The sequence below is a fragment of the Lytechinus variegatus genome, chromosome 2, assembly GCF_018143015.1.
Source record: "Lytechinus variegatus isolate NC3 chromosome 2, Lvar_3.0, whole genome shotgun sequence".
Taxonomy (NCBI): Eukaryota; Metazoa; Echinodermata; class Echinoidea; order Temnopleuroida; family Toxopneustidae; genus Lytechinus; species Lytechinus variegatus.
This window is the reverse complement of record NC_054741.1, coordinates 50,395,618-50,415,398: the sequence shown is the minus strand read 5'-3', so window position 1 is coordinate 50,415,398 and position 19,781 is coordinate 50,395,618. Positions and strand designations below refer to the sequence as shown.

At 33.8% G+C, this 19,781-nt stretch overlaps 1 protein-coding gene across 1 annotated transcript; it reads right to left on the bottom strand.

The window, feature by feature from the left end:
* Positions 1-1,617: 1,617 nt before the first annotated feature.
* Positions 1,618-13,644, bottom strand: LOC121408285 (arrestin domain-containing protein 3-like). Its single transcript, XM_041599694.1, has 7 exons — positions 13,381-13,644; positions 11,097-11,231; positions 9,409-9,641; positions 7,442-7,624; positions 3,898-4,092; positions 2,829-3,261; positions 1,618-2,452 (listed from the first exon to the last, which is right to left on the bottom strand). Exons 1-7 carry the CDS (start codon positions 13,499-13,501, stop codon positions 2,187-2,189), a joined length of 1,566 nt encoding a protein of 521 aa, XP_041455628.1. The 5' UTR covers positions 13,502-13,644; the 3' UTR covers positions 1,618-2,186.
* Between the last annotated feature and the right edge of the window lie 6,137 nt (positions 13,645-19,781).

Here is a 19,781-nt window from a genome sequence, read left to right as displayed (position 1 = left end):
ATAATTTTCATTATGTTATAAAAGTAATATTTGCATCAATTTTATTAATAGTACAGAAATGAGCACTTCCAACAACATGTACAACTACACAAAGTGATACGAGCATTTTTCAAATGCACACAGGTACATGTATAAAGGCAAATCATTATGGAGACAAATCACCCTGATAATAAAACCACCAACCACAAGACATACTTTATTGATAAAGAACAGAACATATATATCCCTTGACAAAACACCACTTAAAAGTAGAACACATATATGTTAATTATAATTTTTACTTAAGCATTTCTAGTAAGGGATGAGTTGATTGTCAAAATATCTAAGTGAAAGTGTAGAATTAGGGGAAAGCAGGGGTGATGCTATAGATGGGCAGTGGGAAACCATCACCCCCCCCAAAAAAAAAATTATAGTAAAGTCAATTAAAAAGAAAAAGGTGAATTTGAAAAAAAATTCAGGTGGTGAAGAAAAAAAGGGAAGAAAGAAAGGAAATGAAATGACCTCTCTTCCTAATATAATTGCCCCCCCCCCCAAAAAAAAAAATGTGCACAGCCCCCTGGGCAGTGTCTCATTAATGGGAATAAACATTTGAAAGACAATTTTGGCCTGTCAACTTTAATGGATCAAGAAGCTGCAGCTTTTTTGGGAATAATGAAACACTTCTCATAACAGTAAACTGTAGGTACAAGGCAAGTATAAGCACATTAAGCCTGCATGATATCTAGAAATAATAATCATGGTGGATATACTATATATATATATATATATATATATATATATATATATATATATATATATCATGCAACATCTAATTACATCTACTTCAGCCCAAGAAATAACCATATCATTCCCAAAGGCTATTGACAGGAAAAGCAACCCAGTCTTCATTGAAAATGGGTTAGAATACATTAAATTCATAAACAGATTTTCAAAAACGTGTAGGAAAAAAACCTGTATAAAACTGACCAAAACACTTCATTGAAAAGGCAAGATCATGCCATTAACTTTTTGCAAAAGTATGAGGGCTGTAATGATTAATATTATTTCATGGTATTCATTTTCTTGGATGTCTGCAAAAGGAGTCATAATGATACTTTACATAATAATCTATTACCTCATTTAATTATTAATTGATAACTGTTTATATCATCAATATTTGACAGTGAACTTTACTTCTGATATGTTGACATAGGCTATTTGGTTTAGATTTATGTCTCACTGAATATCATTTATGTATCATATTTGATGATTAAAACAAGATGATTAAAAGGGAACATCTACATTTATATTCTTGACACAAAGTACTTCAGTTGGAAGCTCAAATATCTAGATAAACTGATAAAGTGTATTTTTCTTGTTGTGGAAAACCTAACAATCTTGATTTATTTTGAACTGGTATTGATAGAAGCTAATCAAGCTACATATTTCCAAGATGTACCATTGACTTAAACACATTCATTCTTTGAAATTTAAATACCTTCAAGCTACTCCAATAAAATATACATATACATGTATTACACAAAATTACACCTAACTACTATTTGTAAATATATGTACAAGACATTCAAGCAGGTTTATTTCAGTCCACTTAAAAAAAGTTCCATACTTTATATATCACATTTTGTCACATACAAGAGTGTGCAAAGAGCAAAATTTAAGCTCGCAGTTCCATGCATTTTATTGAACCTCATGTAGATAAAAAAAATGTAGGAAACAAGGCAAGGTAAAGGAAGAATATATTACTTTTCTGTTTCTCATGAATTTACCCGAGATGTTGTGTAGTCCTCGGTTTATGTGAGGACCCTATCAAACACTATCACCTTAGGAATGATAATTAACCCTAGGTAATTATTTGCTTCTTATTATTCTGCAGTAAAGAGAACATGATTTTTTTTATTAACTACTTTCAATGCTGTACGAATGATCTGAATTACTGTAAATATACATGAGATATTAAACTGTTCATGATAAATGTATAGTAATATTTTTATTTATATACAGGTAGCACTACATACATCAGCTATACCCAAGGTTGAATGCGCTTTACAAATATGATAACTGGCATACAAATGATAACTTGAGCCTTGAGGGAATAACTCAAGTGTCGTCGAAGACAATAAATTCAGCATTGTATATTTAATTCCATTTACTGTTATGAAATGATGTGTTGTGAATTCCTAATAATGTTATTCCCCTTTCTTTTCCTCTGGGTAAGGGTTATATGGGGGTTGTTGAACACTCTGTGGTTGGGTAACGGTAGGTGGTGGTGGTCCTCCGTTTGTTGATGTTGGTGCCCCTGCAGGGAGTCCCATGGCAGCATACAAGGTGTCTGGATCGTAGTAAGGGTAGTGTGGTGCGTACATGACGCTACCGAACGATCCTTCCTTGCCAGTGATCTCCTGGGGTCCTCCTACCGCTGCTGCGTACGTAGGAGGGGGTGGCAAACCTGAAGCTGGAAGAATAAAACAATTATTTTTAATGTAAGGTTTGGATAACTCTTCCTAGGTGAGGTGGATGGGTACCTGGCAGGATTGATTCCTGGAATGTACTGAGGACAGGAAGGAGGAGCTCAAGCTTAAACTGGGGGAATAATAATACTACGCAGGAATATGTCTAGATTAACAATCACAAGCAGAGATTGTATCAGCAATTTTGATTTAATAATGAATAAGATCAAACAAAAAGCTAAGCCTTAACTGATCTGATCTCACACCCACTTCCCTAACATATGATGGTACTAATCAGTGAAAGCCACCAATGAAAAAAGTATTTTGTGTCCATGTTCTATTAAACATGATTGCACAAGACCCCATCCAACGTTAACTTACATGGGTCTGTTGACAGGGGATATCCTGGCTGTGCTGCTGGAGGTGGGTAGCCTGGCTGTCCTGATGGGGGATATCCTGGTTGTTCGGCTGGAGGATAGCCGGGTTGTCCTTGAGGGGGATAGCCAGGTTGTTCTGCAGGTGGTGGGTAACCAGGCTGTCCTGACGGAGGATATCCCGGCCCTCCTGCGGGTGGTGGATAGCCAGGTTGTCCTGCCGGAGGATAGCCAGGTTGACTTGGTGGAGGATATACCCCGGGTTGGCCTGGTGAAGGAGACACCGGTATAGGTTGTCCTGCGTACGGGGCATACGCTTCAAAGCCCTGAGGAGCTTGGGCAGGATCCTTCAAGGTTTGTTGGAAGGCTGGGATGGTACCAATCACAACAGGAAGCTTTATTTCAGCATCCATAGGGGTTCCAGAAACATCAGCTTCAATCTAATGACAAAAAAATGATACTGATGAATCAAATTATCTACAATTATAAAATCAAGTATCCATACTTACTGTGAAGATAAACTCTGCAATGTTTTTATGAGATGCAACATTTATCCTCATAGGTTTTAATGAAGTCACATTGATAATTAGAATTCTACATAGTTCTAACTAAGACTGAATGAATAAATATCTTCACAACTAATTTATGAATAAGTTGATCAGGAAGCACCTTATTATTCAAATAATTATCAATTCAGTTTGAAGGTTTACATATGAAAGCTCTATTAAAAATATAAAAAGATTAGTTCTGTGTCACTGAACATAAATTCTGTATTTATGTTCAGTGAGCACTTCTGCTTCTGACATCTTCGAGCACGATTCAAGTTTGTATCCTGGCTGAATTTTAAATTATATCAACAAATTGATAGGGTCCCTCTATCAAAGCTGTAAATTGTTAAAATTGTATTTACAAAGTATTCATGTTTCTGGGTAAATATTTTCCATCCATGAGACAGAATATGATCAATTACTTGTACATTAATTCCTCAATATGAATCAAACTACATATTTTCTATTATTATGCGTTTTAAGTACTCATTCAAATTCGAGTACTGCAAGGTATCGTTTAATTCTTACCTCAACATAATACTCAAGTTGAATATTCGGGCAGTTGTCATATGTGCAAGGAGGGATGGGAGGAATCAACATCTTCATCCTGTCATAGTTCACTGACCCCATCGCTTCACAGCCATCAAGCTTGAGTTCTGTCATCTTCTTTGTGACGTGTCTGTGGTGTGTTCTCCCGCAGTGGGAGGCTGAGAAATGGGCCGTCTACAAAAGTGCGAATAAGGATCAAGGGTCAGTGTTTGGCCATGCGCCTCATGTCTATCACATTCATGTATAGAAAGTATTTTCATGTTATATATAGGCCTATCAAATTAATGTTTACAAATACCATGCAAAAATGCAAATTTCTATTATTCTATTTGGGCAATAAATACAACCCTATACAAACCAAAATGTGATACTATAGAATTAAAAAAGAAAGAATTGATATTATGTAATAATTAACATAAATCTTTATGTATAGATACAAGTAGGTAATGTACACTGAAAGAAAATGTGTGATAAATATAAACCAAGAGTGAATCTATCGATGGGGTAATAATTGCTACCAAAATATATTAGAATATGGAACAAAAATATATAGCAGGTGGTATATAGTTAATACAAAACACAATAAATTGATTTAGATATTCATATATCCCCGAAGTCAGTGGCGTATGCGGGGTGGGGGGGGGTTGTAGTTGTTAAACCACCCCCTTAATTTTTTTGGATACCCAACCCCGCCCCCCTCCCCCCAAAAAAATTATTTCTTTCAGCTTGAACCCCCGACTTTCAAAAATCCTGTGTACATCACTGCATGAAGTCTATCCACTATTATACCAATGTCATACATATATATGAAATACATATAGGGCATGATTATTAACCATGTATTTCTTCATTAAGTATTAAGTTTATGGAAGGAAAATGTGTCAAGTCAAACTGATGAGACAGATTTTATATAAATTGATAGGGTAACAAACCAATTTACATTTTCATAGTCTTGACCGTAAAAAAAAATTGAATTTATTTACTTATGTCTAGCAATTCTGTAAATTAAATCTTACTCTATTTTGTATAGCTTTACATTATTACTTTTAAGTATGTATTTATGTATGTATGTTTATGTATGTATTTATTTTCTTATGTTAAGCATACTATAACTTCTTCCATGTACCTATATGATTTGTTTGTTATTTTGTTTTAATGTTGCCCATTGACGAACTTAACATATCTTTTGGCTGTATATCATGTATTGAATATTATTGCTGAAAAGACCATTCATTGAACTGCATTGAATAAAATTACTTTAAAGGACAAGTCCACTCCAACAAAAACTTGATTTGAATAAAAAGAGAAAAAATCAACAAGCATAACACTGAAAATTTCATCAAAATCGGATGTGAAATAAGAAAGTTATGACATTTCAAAGTTTTGCTTATATTTAGCAAAATAGTTATATGAACGAGCCAGTTACATCCAAATGAGAGAGTCGATGACATCACTCACTCACTATTTCTTTTGTATTTTATTATATGAAATATTTGTATTTTCTTGTCATTGTCATGTGAAATGAAGTTTCATTCTTCCCTGAACACGTGGAATTCCATTATTTTAACATTTTGTGCTTCAGGCAAGGAGGTCCTTATCATCAAATTCGTAAAAATTGAAATATTTTATAATTAAAACAATAAAAAACAAAAGAAATAGTGAGTGAGTGACGTCATCGACTCTCTTATTTGGATGTAACTGGCTCGTTCATATAAGTATTTTGTTAAAAATAAGCGAAACTTTGAAATGTCATAACTTTCTTATTTTACATCTGATTTTGATGAAATTTTCAGCATTGTGCTTGTCTGATTTTTCTCTATTGATTCAAATCAACATTTTTCTGAGGTGGACTTGACCTTTAAGCACTTTTTTTAAAATATTAATAATGATGCAGGAAAATTTGCTACCTGGCGATATTAACCCATGAGCCAATTCAGGTTTGGATAAAAAAAATGATTGTTTGTAACATCATGAAGAAGTCTTTGTGAAGTCCAGAGCACTTTCAATTTGATTCATATGACATCTGGGCCCTGTCTTACAAAGAGTTACAATTGTCCAATCAATCATAACTCTATGGAAATCCATCAGAGTCATAATTTTTTCTACAGGATATTGTGCAAAATGTCGGATGTGAACAAAGGAGAACACACCAATATGGATATACATTCATATCTAGAATATTTTTTGAACAAACATGCATTTTATGTTGACGTTGCTGGCCGTCCATAGTTGTGATCGATCGGATCAATCGCAACTCTTTGTAAGACGGGGCCCAGTTTTACATAATGCCACACCTGTACACATGTAAAAGAGGAAATAGCTCAAATAACACATAACTACCAGCATTTTTTTCCATTTCATTTCATTGACAGCAACATGATACATACAGCACAATAAAAATAATATTTACAGTTAAACTATGCCTTAGCATGATGATTGACCAGTGTTTGCAACTTGGTATACCCTAGCTTCTCTGTTTAGTTTCCCTTTGGTCTCATCCCACGTGGTCTAATCATCATGATACCACGTATCAAAGCGCAGTTGAGTACAGTATATGCAAATAGTAACAGCGCTATAAAATGGACATATTAATATTATTATATATTATCATAGTTTGTCTATGTACGACAAATTTGTCTACTTACCATTTGGTTAATTTTCCATAATTATCATATCTATAATTTTGTCTAATTTCCAGTTAGGCTATACTCATTTTGTCATAATATCCACTTGATCTGGTGCCACTCAGTCCATAAGATCAAATGAACAGTTTCTGAACCAAATTGTCATTTGACAATAATTAAAGGGGAAGTTCACCCTGAAGAAAACTTTGTTGTAAAAATAGCAAAAAAATTAGTAAAAAATATTGGTGAAGGTTTGAGGAAAATCCGTTAAAAAGTAAGAAAGTTATTAGAGTTCAAAGTTTTGGATCTGTGACGTCATAAACGAGCAGCTGCCCCATGTGTTATGTAATGTAAAATGCATGAATTTCAAATTTTTTATGGTTCCTGATTACTTAATTTTGTTTTCTTTTCATGATCGGGTGTGAAATGATTTGTCTATTGATATACAAAAGGTACAGTGAAAAACATTTTCTATTTTCTGAGAAAATGAAATTTCTTTGATTTTTTACCATTCGCTATGTATGAATGCTGCTCGCATATGACGTCACAACTCAAATAATTGAAATTCTAATAACTTTTTAATTATTTGATGAATTTTTCTCAAACCTTCGGCAATATTTTTTAATTAATTTTTCTGCTATTTTTACAATAAACTTTTTGTCAGGGTGAACTTCCCCTTTAAGTACATAATGATTAGTAGACGCAATATAAATTAGACCATCTGGCCATTAGACTGAATGACAAATGAACTATTTATTACATCAAGTGTAGTTAGACCAAATGACACTTAGACCAAACTGATCATAGACCATTTTGGTGTGGCCCATGTGGTATTGGACTATCTGAGATGTGGGCCAGGGCCGTGCTTGTAGACCAACTGAACAAATCAAACTGAATACCTGTTGTAGCTTTGCTTTGATGTCAACGATTGTCCGAGAGCTGTTGTTTTGAAGTTCTAAGGACACAAATATATATTCGCCCGGAACATAGCCCCTCTTGTCTATTTGTCCCTGGAGGACGATAGGACCAGAAGCGCAGCAGAGACAACATACGGTCTTCTCTACCTGGTGATTAGCTGGAACCTAACGATAAAACAGAAATCCATTATTTCTTTAATATGTGCTTACCGTAACTGATCCTACTGTAAAACCATATTCAAAATGTTAGGCATATTGTTTAAACCTATCAGTCTATTGTTAAATGTTTTAATCAAGTTGTTCAAAGTTTTAAACAGGTTGTTTGAAAAGTTTAAACAATTTTTCTTTTAAGTTTTTAAAACTTGTTTAAATAATATGCTACTTTTTATCTGTGTATCTGTTTATAATAAAACATCAATTATTACAGAATGGCAACCATGCATAATTAATTACCAACGCATGACTAGCCATGCATCCGGTAAATTTGCCATGCATTTGGTAAGAACTTGTGCATGGTAAATTTACCAGATGCATGGCTAGCTATATGTAGGTAGGTAATTACTTATACATGGTTGCCATTCTATAATTACTTACCGTAATTTACTGAGACATCTTGTATTTTTCCCCCTTCTTTCTTAGCGCTTTGAAACTTTCATATAAAGCGCTTTATAAATTTTGTATATTATTTATTATTATCATTATTATAATAATAATCAATGTTTTATTAAATATTATTCATCCCCCTCTGATGAATAGATGAGATCAAGATGAGATCATGGATTAAAACAAAACAATCCTTGTAGTTATCCTTTAGTGGGCCTATATTTATCAATCAATCAATTTTCATGTTTGATTAAAGATATCATTCCATTTTCTTAAATCTTAAAAAGTTGTTCATTTAAGTATCAGGCCAAAATAAGTTGTGTCCCAAAAATATTTTTAAAAAAGATAATAAAAAAGAGTGAATTAATATGTGGTTGGATGTACTTTATTCAAGGTAATAAGAAAATTTGTATTGAAAGGTTTTCTGCTGTTTCTGCTGAAAAAAGGATCGATGCCGCTTGCATAAAACTTAAATAAAATTACATACAATATAATTTGGTAATTTTCATGTTTATCCCATCTAGTGCCATTAAAATTTCTTGTAGGACACAGAGTAGAAGGAAGTTATATCCTATACATTTTAAGGCATTTTCTAATACAAGGAAGTTATATCATTAAATAAAAGAAAATAGGAAATGAAGTCTAGTATCATGAGAAATTGATAGCCACTTCATTATTTCCACTTTCACAAGTTATTCTGTATTATTTAGCAGTTTCCATTCCTTCACTGCATTGCAATGCATTGTTATTAAAACTTGCTAGAAACTTAAGTTCCAATTCTAAATCAGGAATTAGTCCCATAATAAAGCATTTTAAGTTTTTTTTTATTGAGCACAAATTTTTAGAGCTTGAAGCATTAAGCTTGCTTTTGGATGTTTCCTTAAATTGCAACTGAATGTCAGTTCCTTGCAGCATCAGAGTCTTAAACTGCATAATTGTCCAGAATACCTGAACAAAATATTTTTGAGGTATGATGTATTAAAATTGCAAGACATGGAGGGAGGTATACTCAAAGAGGAAGGAACGTTTAAAAAAAAGGCGGGTGCATGATGACAGACTTGTTTTCAGACTCATTTTCAAACTATCAGCACATTTGTTGGAGTAAAATAATTTACTTTCATTTTTTTAAAGCCCAAAACTTGTTCCACTGTTCGCCTTCAAATTCTACTTTATCAGAGTTGCATTTAAAATGCAGACAAGAGAAATATCAGCTAATAGTAATGATCAATCTGATTTTTTATGATTCAAAAATTCACTGTGAAATTAAAGTGCATAGCGAAAAACATACATAGACTGGAAAGCGCAAAAAAAGCATAACCGTGCAACGTCCTCAAGTTGAGACTTACCAGTACGTTGTGTTCATAGTTGAGATCTTTGACTGTGAAGATACTGAAAAGCCTCTTGGCGTGGTGATCAAACTTCCACGGTCGATCAATGCAAATCTTGACATAGTACCTCACGTATCCATAATGGCCTTCAAACGGTGCAGGTAAGGACATGCTTGGAAGCTGAAACTGGAAAGGAAATCGATGCTCCCCAGCGGATAGTTTGATGCGGTCCGAGTTACTTTCACTCTTTGCTGAAGAAAATGGGTAAATCCAGAAATATAAAAACATATTGAGAGTAATAATCCCCTTGATCTTGGAGAATTAACGTGCTATAGTTTTTTTTATGTACTTTAAGACGTTTTAGGTGCAAATTATTTTTAGTTCTACAAAAAATGCTAAATTGATTTTGGGTACAGTGCAGGAACATGACAGTATTCAAAAGTTCTTGAAAATGAATAAGATAGAACTGTTCAATGTTTATTTATATCTGGTATTCAGTAGTTTCTTATTCACTACATTTCATGTTCTCACTAAAAGGTCAACTCCCCCCATTCAGAGTAAAGATATGACGTAATGACGTACAGATTGTTTTGGTCAAGCATCCAAGGTTGACCAACACCTGTTTAGATGAAGAAAGTCTTGGCCAGACCAGTATAAAATGGGTTCGCTTCTGGAACCAAATCAGAATAGTTTAAGAGATCAGTTCCAGCATGCAGATAGATTAGAGAACGAGTTTTAGAACTCCAGTGGAGCTAACATTTTATACTTCATCACTTTACAGACTACATAATATATCATCTTCAGAATTTAGTCACCATCAGACTTACTCATGTTCTTGTATTATTTGTCATCATCAACTTCATAGATTTATCTTCAATAAATGTATGAATTGTACATCCTGAATTGATTTGTCTTCATTCAAGACTGGTTGAAAATTAAAGGTCAAGTCCACCCATGGAAAATGCTGACCCGAATCAATAGCGAAAAATTAAACTAGCATAGTGCTGAAAATTTCATCAAAATCGGATGTAAAATAAGAAAGTTGTGACATTTCAAAGTTTTGCTTATTTTTTTACAAAACAGTGATATGCACAACTAGGTGAGTCAGTCGATGATGTCCATCACTCAATATTTCTTTTGTTTTTATTGTTTGAATTATACAATATTCCATTTTTTATAGATTTGACAATAAGGACCCACTTGACTGAACCACATAGTATTAATGCTATTTCCACATGTTGAGGGAGGAATTAATCGTTGTATCACTATCACTTGACAATGAGGAGAAAATTAGAATATTTCCTATTTCATATAATAAAATACAAAAGAAATAGTGAGTGGATGACGTCATAGTCTCCTCATTTGCGTATCAGCCAGGATGTGCATATAACTGTTTTTTGCAATTAAGCGAAAGTTTTAAGATGTCATAACTTTCTTATTTTACAACCGATTTTGATGAAATTTTCAGTGTTATGCTTGTTAGACTTTTCTCTTTTTATTCAAATCAACTTTTTGTTAGGGTGGACTTGTCCTTTAAAGTGCAATAAGATCCAACACAACACCAGAATATAGCCTAGCAATTAACAGGCAGTCTGCCAAGTTTAATTCCATCATAATTTATGTGAGGCCCCTTATGTGGCAGAAAAGTTAACCTCAAGGAAATCCTTTTCCTTCACAGTTAATATATATCCTTAAAACAAACTCACCTGCACCACGGAGTGTGACTTCCTGTTTAAAGTATCTGTGTTTTGTAGTATAGCTAACTGTCCGTTGGTCGTCTCCACTTCCCTCGGTCTCTGTCCAATGGGTATACGACTTTCCAACACATTTTATTTGGATTCCTATCATACAAAATGGTTACAATAATCATGAGAAAAACATGATAAAATGCTTAATTTATCAACAGAACTTTAGAAACAAATTAAAATGAAAATATATAGTGCATTATATACCTCTTTTCAAAGTTTAAGCTTGTAGCCTATTAATTCTCTTTTGACTTCGGCAGTGTTAACGACCTGAATATTTCCCAGTATTAGATGATTATATTGCTACTGTACTGTTAAAAATTGTAATAGTTGAAAATTCTGCAGACCTTTGCTTCTCCTAACGCTTCCAAAATGATTGATCAATATCGAATGGCAAAGTCTCATTTTCCCTACAGCGACCGTGCGGCAAGTTAAAAACAGCCGTTTTAACATTTTTTGTACTGGTCAGCTACAGGTGATTCCAATAAAAATCAATAAATAGGATGATTTTGACTCGCAGTTCAGCCCATGGACCTGGCCACGGAGGTTTATCTATTGTTACTGGGGGTGCTGTGACAATGCTCCGCAGTCAGCACCCCCAGTAACAATAGAATAATTCTCCCTGCACAGGGCCCTGGTAAAGCCGCCGTAGAACAAATGTGACTGCAGCATGTATCAGCAATCTTTCATCCTCACATAACCCCCTTTTCACTCAGTACCAGAAGCATATGGCTGCGCTGTGGCAGCGGTGGGATATTAGTTTAATGAATGAATATTATACAATAATCAAACCAACCAAAGGTATCTCGAACTCTCAAATGTTTTAGAAGTTTCATATTGTATAGTGTCCAGTACACATATATCAGCACTTCTCAGAAAGAAAATACAATTCCAAAATGTGTGGTTCCAGTTTGATACAATAATACTCAAAGCTTTAAGGCGACCACAAACCTTAAGACTGGTCTGCGACCCGATTTTGGAATAAAATGTAGTAGAATTTGATGCTATTATTGAAACATGCAATATCTTACCGTGTAATGTTCTAAATCATCGCACGAATACCTATATTCAAATCTGTGACAATGCTATCATCCTTCTTAGAATAAAAGCGAATTTAATATCCAGTCCTAATGACGTCATAGCAGTCGTACGACTGGCTACGATTTGAAACTAATTTTGCCTTTACTCCAAAATAAAGGCTTGCAATCTTTCATAATGGTTATATTAGTATTCTTTCAATCAATTTTAACTTCAAATAAAGTGATATTTTCCATTCACATTTTCAGAAAATGAGCAAAATGCGATCTGTTCCAAAATCGGATCGCGAACAGTCTTAAGAACTTTGAATGGAAAATCTGCATGGTCTTGCATCTGGTCACCTGTATTTTGCAGTCTAGTACATGGTACAAATACAATTTGGACCTCTAGGAGGAACATAGACCAAAAGCTTCAAAATGTTATGTTGGTTGTTCCACTGAACTGCATTGGCTACACTCACCAATTACAGAGACCGAAGTTCTAACTCGATCTGTACAGGAACTCGATGGCCATATGTTTATGTATTGAGTTTGGATAAATCAGGGAAGTGGGAGTTGCACGACAGGCGACAGCTGAGGTAAGTCACTGTTTTTTTCCCTTTTTTTTATTTTTTCCGTCCAAAACGAAATAACAATCTTTATCTGGGTCCAGTTCTTTTTAGAATATTTTGATGAAATAAAGACAAAAATCGATGAGCCCCGTCAGGGGGATTTTGCATTAACCCCCTAATGGTGGGTGCACGATTGCAAGCCTGTACGAGGAGAAATTTAAAAAAAAAAAAAACTCGAAACAGACGGCTGCCAGCTGTCTACACTCGTGTTTGCAATGCGCAAGTTGTATGTATGTGATAATCAACAGACCAAGCTCGCACTGCAGGATCATACATCGAAATTCACAAATTTCACATGAAAAAGAATCTATTTTGGGGTGTTATTATATAAACCAAACAATGAACGTTCTTTTCATTCGTGCAATGGACAGAATTCAGTAAAAGGAATTTGTGCAATGGACTTAATTCAGTAAAAGATGAAATGAATGATCCATTTACATGGATCATTTCATCTGATGAAGTAATGTCCATTGCCCTCATAGACATTCATTATTTGGCGTGACGATGGTTTCCAATCCATCCCATGTTGTCTGACTGAAGATAACGACCCCGCCCCTATTCCAGGAGGATCATGACTATTAATACCGACACACTTACCTCGAATATCGCCCTTTTCTTCACTGACAACGATCTTCACTTCTCCATAGATAGTGTCCCCAGGTTTATAGACATCTTGGTTGCCAGAGAAAAGAACCTCAAGAGCCTGTAACTTCCCCATATTTTGACGAAGGTTGTTTGACAGTACTACGTCGCATACAGAGAGAGCTAACGTGCAGACAACAGCAATGCAATGATTCGGAGTGGATGCTGGATCATGGAGGTTGGAATTGGGGTGGGCGCAGCGAGCCGTGGAATAGGCCGAGAATGATGAGATAGAGACTATTTATAGATCGACTCTACTCCCATGACTCCTGGCGGCGCGCCATATCATCCGTACTCCGGATTAGACTTTGTCACAAATACTATTTCACCGTTAAACAAAATATATTTCACTTTTCCAAAAAAAAAGAGAAAGAAATATATTTCACTTTAAACAAAAAACGTTTCACTTTTCAAAAGAAACATATGTCACTTTTCAAAAAATATATTTCACTGTTCAAAAAATATATTTCGCTTTTCAAAAAAAATTATTTCACTTTAAAAAAATATACATATTTCACTTTCCAAGAAAAATTACTTCACTTTTCAATAAAATATATTTCACTTTTCAAAACAATATATTGCACTTTTCAAAACAATATATTTCACTTTTCAAAAAAATATATTTAACTTTTCATGTCTATAAGAATATGACTGTTGACCCTGGGCTAACTGCATTGACCTTGCCTAACCTTTTTGTTTCTCTTCTCTTTCTGTTTACAAAGGCAAAATTCATTACGTATCATTCATGTATTATTGCCAGTATGTTGACTATGCTTATACAACTGTATGTCTGTTGAACTACAATGATTGAACCATTATCGTACTTAACATTCTTTTAGTATTTTTTTCCCGCCATTTCTCCAATTGCATCCCTTCATACGCACACAACTTGTATGTCAACCGCTTAATCTCTCAATCCAATTAAGCATTGTTCCAAATTAGTTTACGATTGACATGTCAAAATATTTTAAAGGGTTTTCTCTTTTATATAAAAGAATTGGTTGACATACGAGCATGTACAAGAATATGACTGTTGACCCTGGGCTAACTGAATAGACCTTGTCTAACCTTTTTCATGTTTTTATTCATTTCTCTTCTCTTTCCGTTTACAATGGCAAAATTCATTACGTAATGCATACTGCAAAGTCTAGTGACAATCTGTATAACAGAAACAAACTTCTTTTGTACTTGCACTGTAATTACATTCTTCAATGTTGCATGTTTTATTCATAAAACAACCTTTATTGTTTTTCTCCTATTATAAGGAAAATACTCTCAAAAAAGGGAAAGAGAAGAGAAACATTTTACCCTTTCATATATCATGTTGATTATACTTATACAAACTGAACAATATGCCATTTCAACTACCTGGTTGGAACAATTACTTTTAGTCTCGTACTTAACATTCTGTCATATAGTATTTTTCCCGCCACTTCTCGAGTTCATCCCTACATACGGCCCACCTTTTGTGTATCAATCGCTTTATCTTTCTCTATCCAATTAAGTTTTGTCCCAAATTGGATGACGAAATTCATTCTTGGACTTTTAAACTGTCTGTCAGAAAAGATACGATTAGCATATTTTATTTCATGAAAGGTTGTTCTCTATTATTTAAACCACAATGCATGCAATCACCTTGAATTATTACATCCACAGGTTTCACGTATAGGCGTGATTTTCATGCACCACCGATCATTCCCCGCCTACCAAATTGCCCATGATTATTATTGGTCGATACGTGAGCATGTAAGAACATGACGACTGACCATGGGCAAACCTCATTGACCTTTTCCTAATCATTTTTTTTGTTCTGTTCTCTGTCCCTTTACAATTACAAATCATTACGTAATGAAGTTTATGTACAGCTAGCAACAACCAGAATACCGCAAGTGAACATTTTTGTACTTGTACTGTAATTACATTCTTCAACGGTATTCATAAAACAACCTTTCATTGTTTATATTGTTATTAGACGAAAATTTGTTAATTCAATTGCATTTATCCTTTGATTAAAAGAAAGGGAGAGAGAAGGGGAAAAACTATTCTTTTGTGTATGTTGATTACGCTAATACAAGTGTATAAACTGTGCATTATATGTCCTTTCAACTACATGGTTGTACCATTATCTTTAGTCACGTACTTTAACATTTTTCCATATAGTATTTTTTTCCCGCCACTCCTCGAATTCATCCCTATATTTACACCAACCCTTATGTGTACCAAACGCTTAATGTCTCTATCCAATTAAGCATTGTCTCAAAGTGGATTACCAAATTCATTATTTGACTTGTAAACGATCTGCTGGTGAAGATATGCTGAAAGTTTGTACTGTACCTTCATTTCATGTAATCAATTTGCTTTATCACATCCCCAGGTTTCAATCACTAAGGCATGGTTATGCACCACTGATCACTTCCCACTCCTAAATGAAACTTTCTATTAAACAATAGTTGGCGGGTTCGTGTAGCCACTGACCTTATTGTCCCCACCAGTCTCTTTGACAGTGCTTATCATACTTTTAATCAATTGTTTGTTTGTTTTTTGTACTACAACATTTACTACAGTGCAAACTTAAACAAACTTTTATATGTTTGTTTTATGACTGTCTTAGCAGTATTTTGTTTTTCTAAGATGTGAGAAACCTAATCGTTGCTAATGGATATGGCATCATGTTTGCTTTTTCCCCTTCTTTCTTTTAATTTTTCTTGATATTCATCTCTCAAGCATACTAATTCATGTCCTTTCAAAACATTTTTTTTTACCGATAGAAATCACTGTAAATAATCAAATGTTCGATATAGCTGAATTTAGGCTCGGTTTGTTAATTATGTCTTGTATCGATTCCCCCTTTGTAAATTGTAAGTATTGCTGCTGAAATTGTTTTATTGTATTTTTTTTTTGGTGGTCGGGCTTTGCTCTTCTGCCTATTCATCATTGACCAAGATGGGTCTTATTCATTTTGTACTTGTATATTATGTTCCAATTGCTGATACACGAGCACCACTTTCAAACATGAACACACCTTCACGCACACACACAATCACCTGCACCACTTGCACACTTGCAGTTGACCTCTCTCCAAACCTCCGGTACTTTACATTTTCACGCCCCCCTGTCTGAGTCACATACCTTTACCCCGGACATTATTATTGAGAATTCACAAGATAGCAAATATTACACTCCTCAAGAATTTAAAAACAAATTTAATAATACTTCAGACAATATTTCACTTTTTCATGCAAACATACGAAGTATAAATAAGAACTTTGAATATTTAGTTAACCTCTTACACTCATTAGACAACTTTCCCTTTTCCGTAATTGGCTTAACCGAAACATGGTTACATGAAAATTCCCCAGATATTTTTAATCTACCTAATTATAATTTAATAAGAACAGACCGTAAAGAAAGAAGAGGTGGTGGTGTTGCCTTTTATATTTCACATAATCTTAAATTCACAATTCGTACTGATGCAAAATTATCTCATGCAGAGTCTTTGTTCATAGAGATCGAAAATACTAGTTCCAAAAACATTATCATAGGATTGGTCTATAGACCCCCTAATTCAAATACAGACCTCTTTCATGATGAATTAGAACAATAATTCTTTATAAAATATTTTAATATTAACTTCTTGCCCTCAACCGATAATAATAATACAACTAATTTCATGAAATTGATGTACTCATTTGGCTTCCTTTCTATCATTAATAAACCCACCAGAATTAATTTAAATTCATCAACTCAGATTGATAACATTTTTTCGAACGGCCATAATAGCAAAGCTATCGGAGGGATCCTCTGTTCTGAAGTTTCGGACCACCTATCTATATTTTTAACTTGTAAATGTAAACTATCTTACCCAAAATCCAAAAAAGAATATTTTTATCGTAAAGAATCTAAACAAAATATAGAACTATTAAAGCAAGATTTATTTTTAGAAGATTGGGAAGACGTTTACGATGAAGTAAATCACAATATTGCTTACAATCACTTTAATAATAAATTAAAACATTATTATGAAAAAAATATCCCTTTAGGTAAAGCTAAAACCCAACGTAATAAACCCCAAAATCCTTGGATAACCAAAGGTCTACTGAAGTCAATACAGACACGCAATCGACTCTATAAGTCCCATTTGCGCAATCCAACTGATAATTCCTTAAAAACATATAAAATATATCGTAATAATCTAACTAAATTGATTCGAATATCCCGAAAATTGCACTATACTAACAAAATAAATAATGCCAGTGGAAATACAAATATAACTTGGAAAATTATTAAAGAAGTCTTGGGTACAAAAACCCACCCCCACCTAATGATAACATTACTCTTAATGGATCTAAAATACTTCATCCCAGTCTTTATGCAAACTCATTCAATTCATTTTTTACGAATATCGGACCCGAATTAGCAAATAAAATAAATACTCCCAATGCACATTTTACAGATTATCTGTCAGATCCAAATCAGGAGTCTCTTTTTCTAACCCCAACAAACCCTTCTGAAATTGTCAACATTGCCCGTACCCTTCACAATTCTAGATCTTCTGGGTCTGATGGCATCAGTATGTTTTTACTTAAGCAAATAATTCACCCTCTTGCTAGCCCCTTGGCTCACATATTTAATAACTCCTTATCTCAAGGCGTTTTCCCAGATTTATTTAAGAAAGCTAAAGTCAATCCAATTTTTAAGAAAGACAATCCCCACGAAATAAGTAATTACCGTCCCATCTCTTTACTTCCAACAATATCAAAAATTCTAGAAAAAATAGTATACACAAGACTTTACAAATTTATCAACAAACACAATATTCTAAATTCGAATCAATATGGTTTTAGGAAAAATTATTCAACAGACTCAGCTTTACTTCAAATTTATGACAAAATAAGTAATGCCATAGCAAATAAACACGTAATTGGTATTTTTTGTGATTTAAGTAAAGCATTTGATACTCTTAACCACGATATTTTACTCTCCAAACTCAATCATTATGGAATACGAGGCCAATCTCTCTTATGGTTCAAAGATTACTTGAATAATCGAAGGCAGTATGTCACTTTTAATAATAATGACTCTGATTCTCTTTTAGTTCAATGTGGTGTTCCCCAGGGTTCGATTTTAGGTCCTCTTTTATTTTTACTCTATATTAATGATATATAAAAACCTCCTCTATTTTGTCATTTGTCTTATTTGCTGACGATACAAATATATTTTATTCTCATAAAGACCTTAATTCATTAAACAATGTAGTAAATCGTGATATGTACAAGGTGTCTGACTGGTTTAAGGCCAAAAAACTTTCTGTAAAATACAAAAAAGACACATTTTATGTATTTCAGACATCAATCTCATAATATCAACACACCGATTTACATTAACATTGACGGTACGCCTTTAGAACAGAAAACCAATTCAAAATTTTTGGGTGTAATTATGGATGAATTTCTGTCTTGGAACCAACACATACACCATGTTACAATGTGCGTTTCAAAAAGTAGTGGAATCATTTCAACCTAAAAATTCCTTCTTCCTCATAAAACTTTATTCTTATTATACACTTCGTTAGTTCTTCCATATATATCATACTGCAATATCGTTTGGGCAAACTGTGGCTCTTCTAAACTAAACTCTATATTTAAACTACAAAAAAGAGCTATCCGTATGTGTATACAGGCTCACATTACTTGGCTCATACTGACCCATTGTTTCACAAACTCAAAACATTAAAAATCTTTGATATTAATAAGATTCAAATTGCTATATTTATGTTTAAGTATTTTAATAATCAACTTCCCCAGTCTTTTAATAATATGTTTAGATTCAACAGGTCTGTCCATTCCTACCCAACCCGCATATCTGGAAACCTCCACCTCACTAACCCCAAATTATTAATAACCCACAAATCCATTCGACATTACGGTCCCGATATTTGGAACAATCTTCCAGACAATATCAAATCATGTTCAACAACCTACTCCTTGAAAGCTAATATTAAACGTTACATTATTACATCTTACGCAGCCCCCTCTTAAACTTAATATCTCAACTGCTCTCTGCCGCACCTGCACCTACACCTGCACAGCACCCACTTGATCAATGAAGAGCAATTACGTACTTTTATGAGGCCTCCATCATCATCAAGCCTAATCGCTCACGATGGCGGTCTCCTGCATTCATTTATAATCTTGTTTTGAAAAAATATACGACACATCTTTTTTTGTTAATATTTATTTACAATATTTATACTATGCGACTGTTATTATTTTGTTATAATCATGTATTACCTTTGTAAATATTGTATATATATGTATTTTGTAATTCTGATATTGATGTGAATGCAGAAATAAATA

What these genes read in the sequence shown, in the direction of transcription:
- LOC121408285 (XM_041599694.1), bottom strand. Translation starts at nt 13,501, where the DNA reads ATGGGGAAGTTACAGGCTCTTGAGGTTCTTTTCTCTGGCAACCAAGAT. An exon ending in AGTCACACTCCGTGGTGCAG is followed by an intron (nt 9,642 to 11,096) that starts GTGAGTTTGTTT and finishes CATTTTCTTCAG; the next exon opens with CAAAGAGTGAAAGTAACTCG. An exon ending in TCCCCTGTCAACAGACCCAT is followed by an intron (nt 2,453 to 2,828) that starts GTAAGTTAACGT and finishes TTATTCTTCCAG; the next exon opens with CTTCAGGTTTGCCACCCCCT.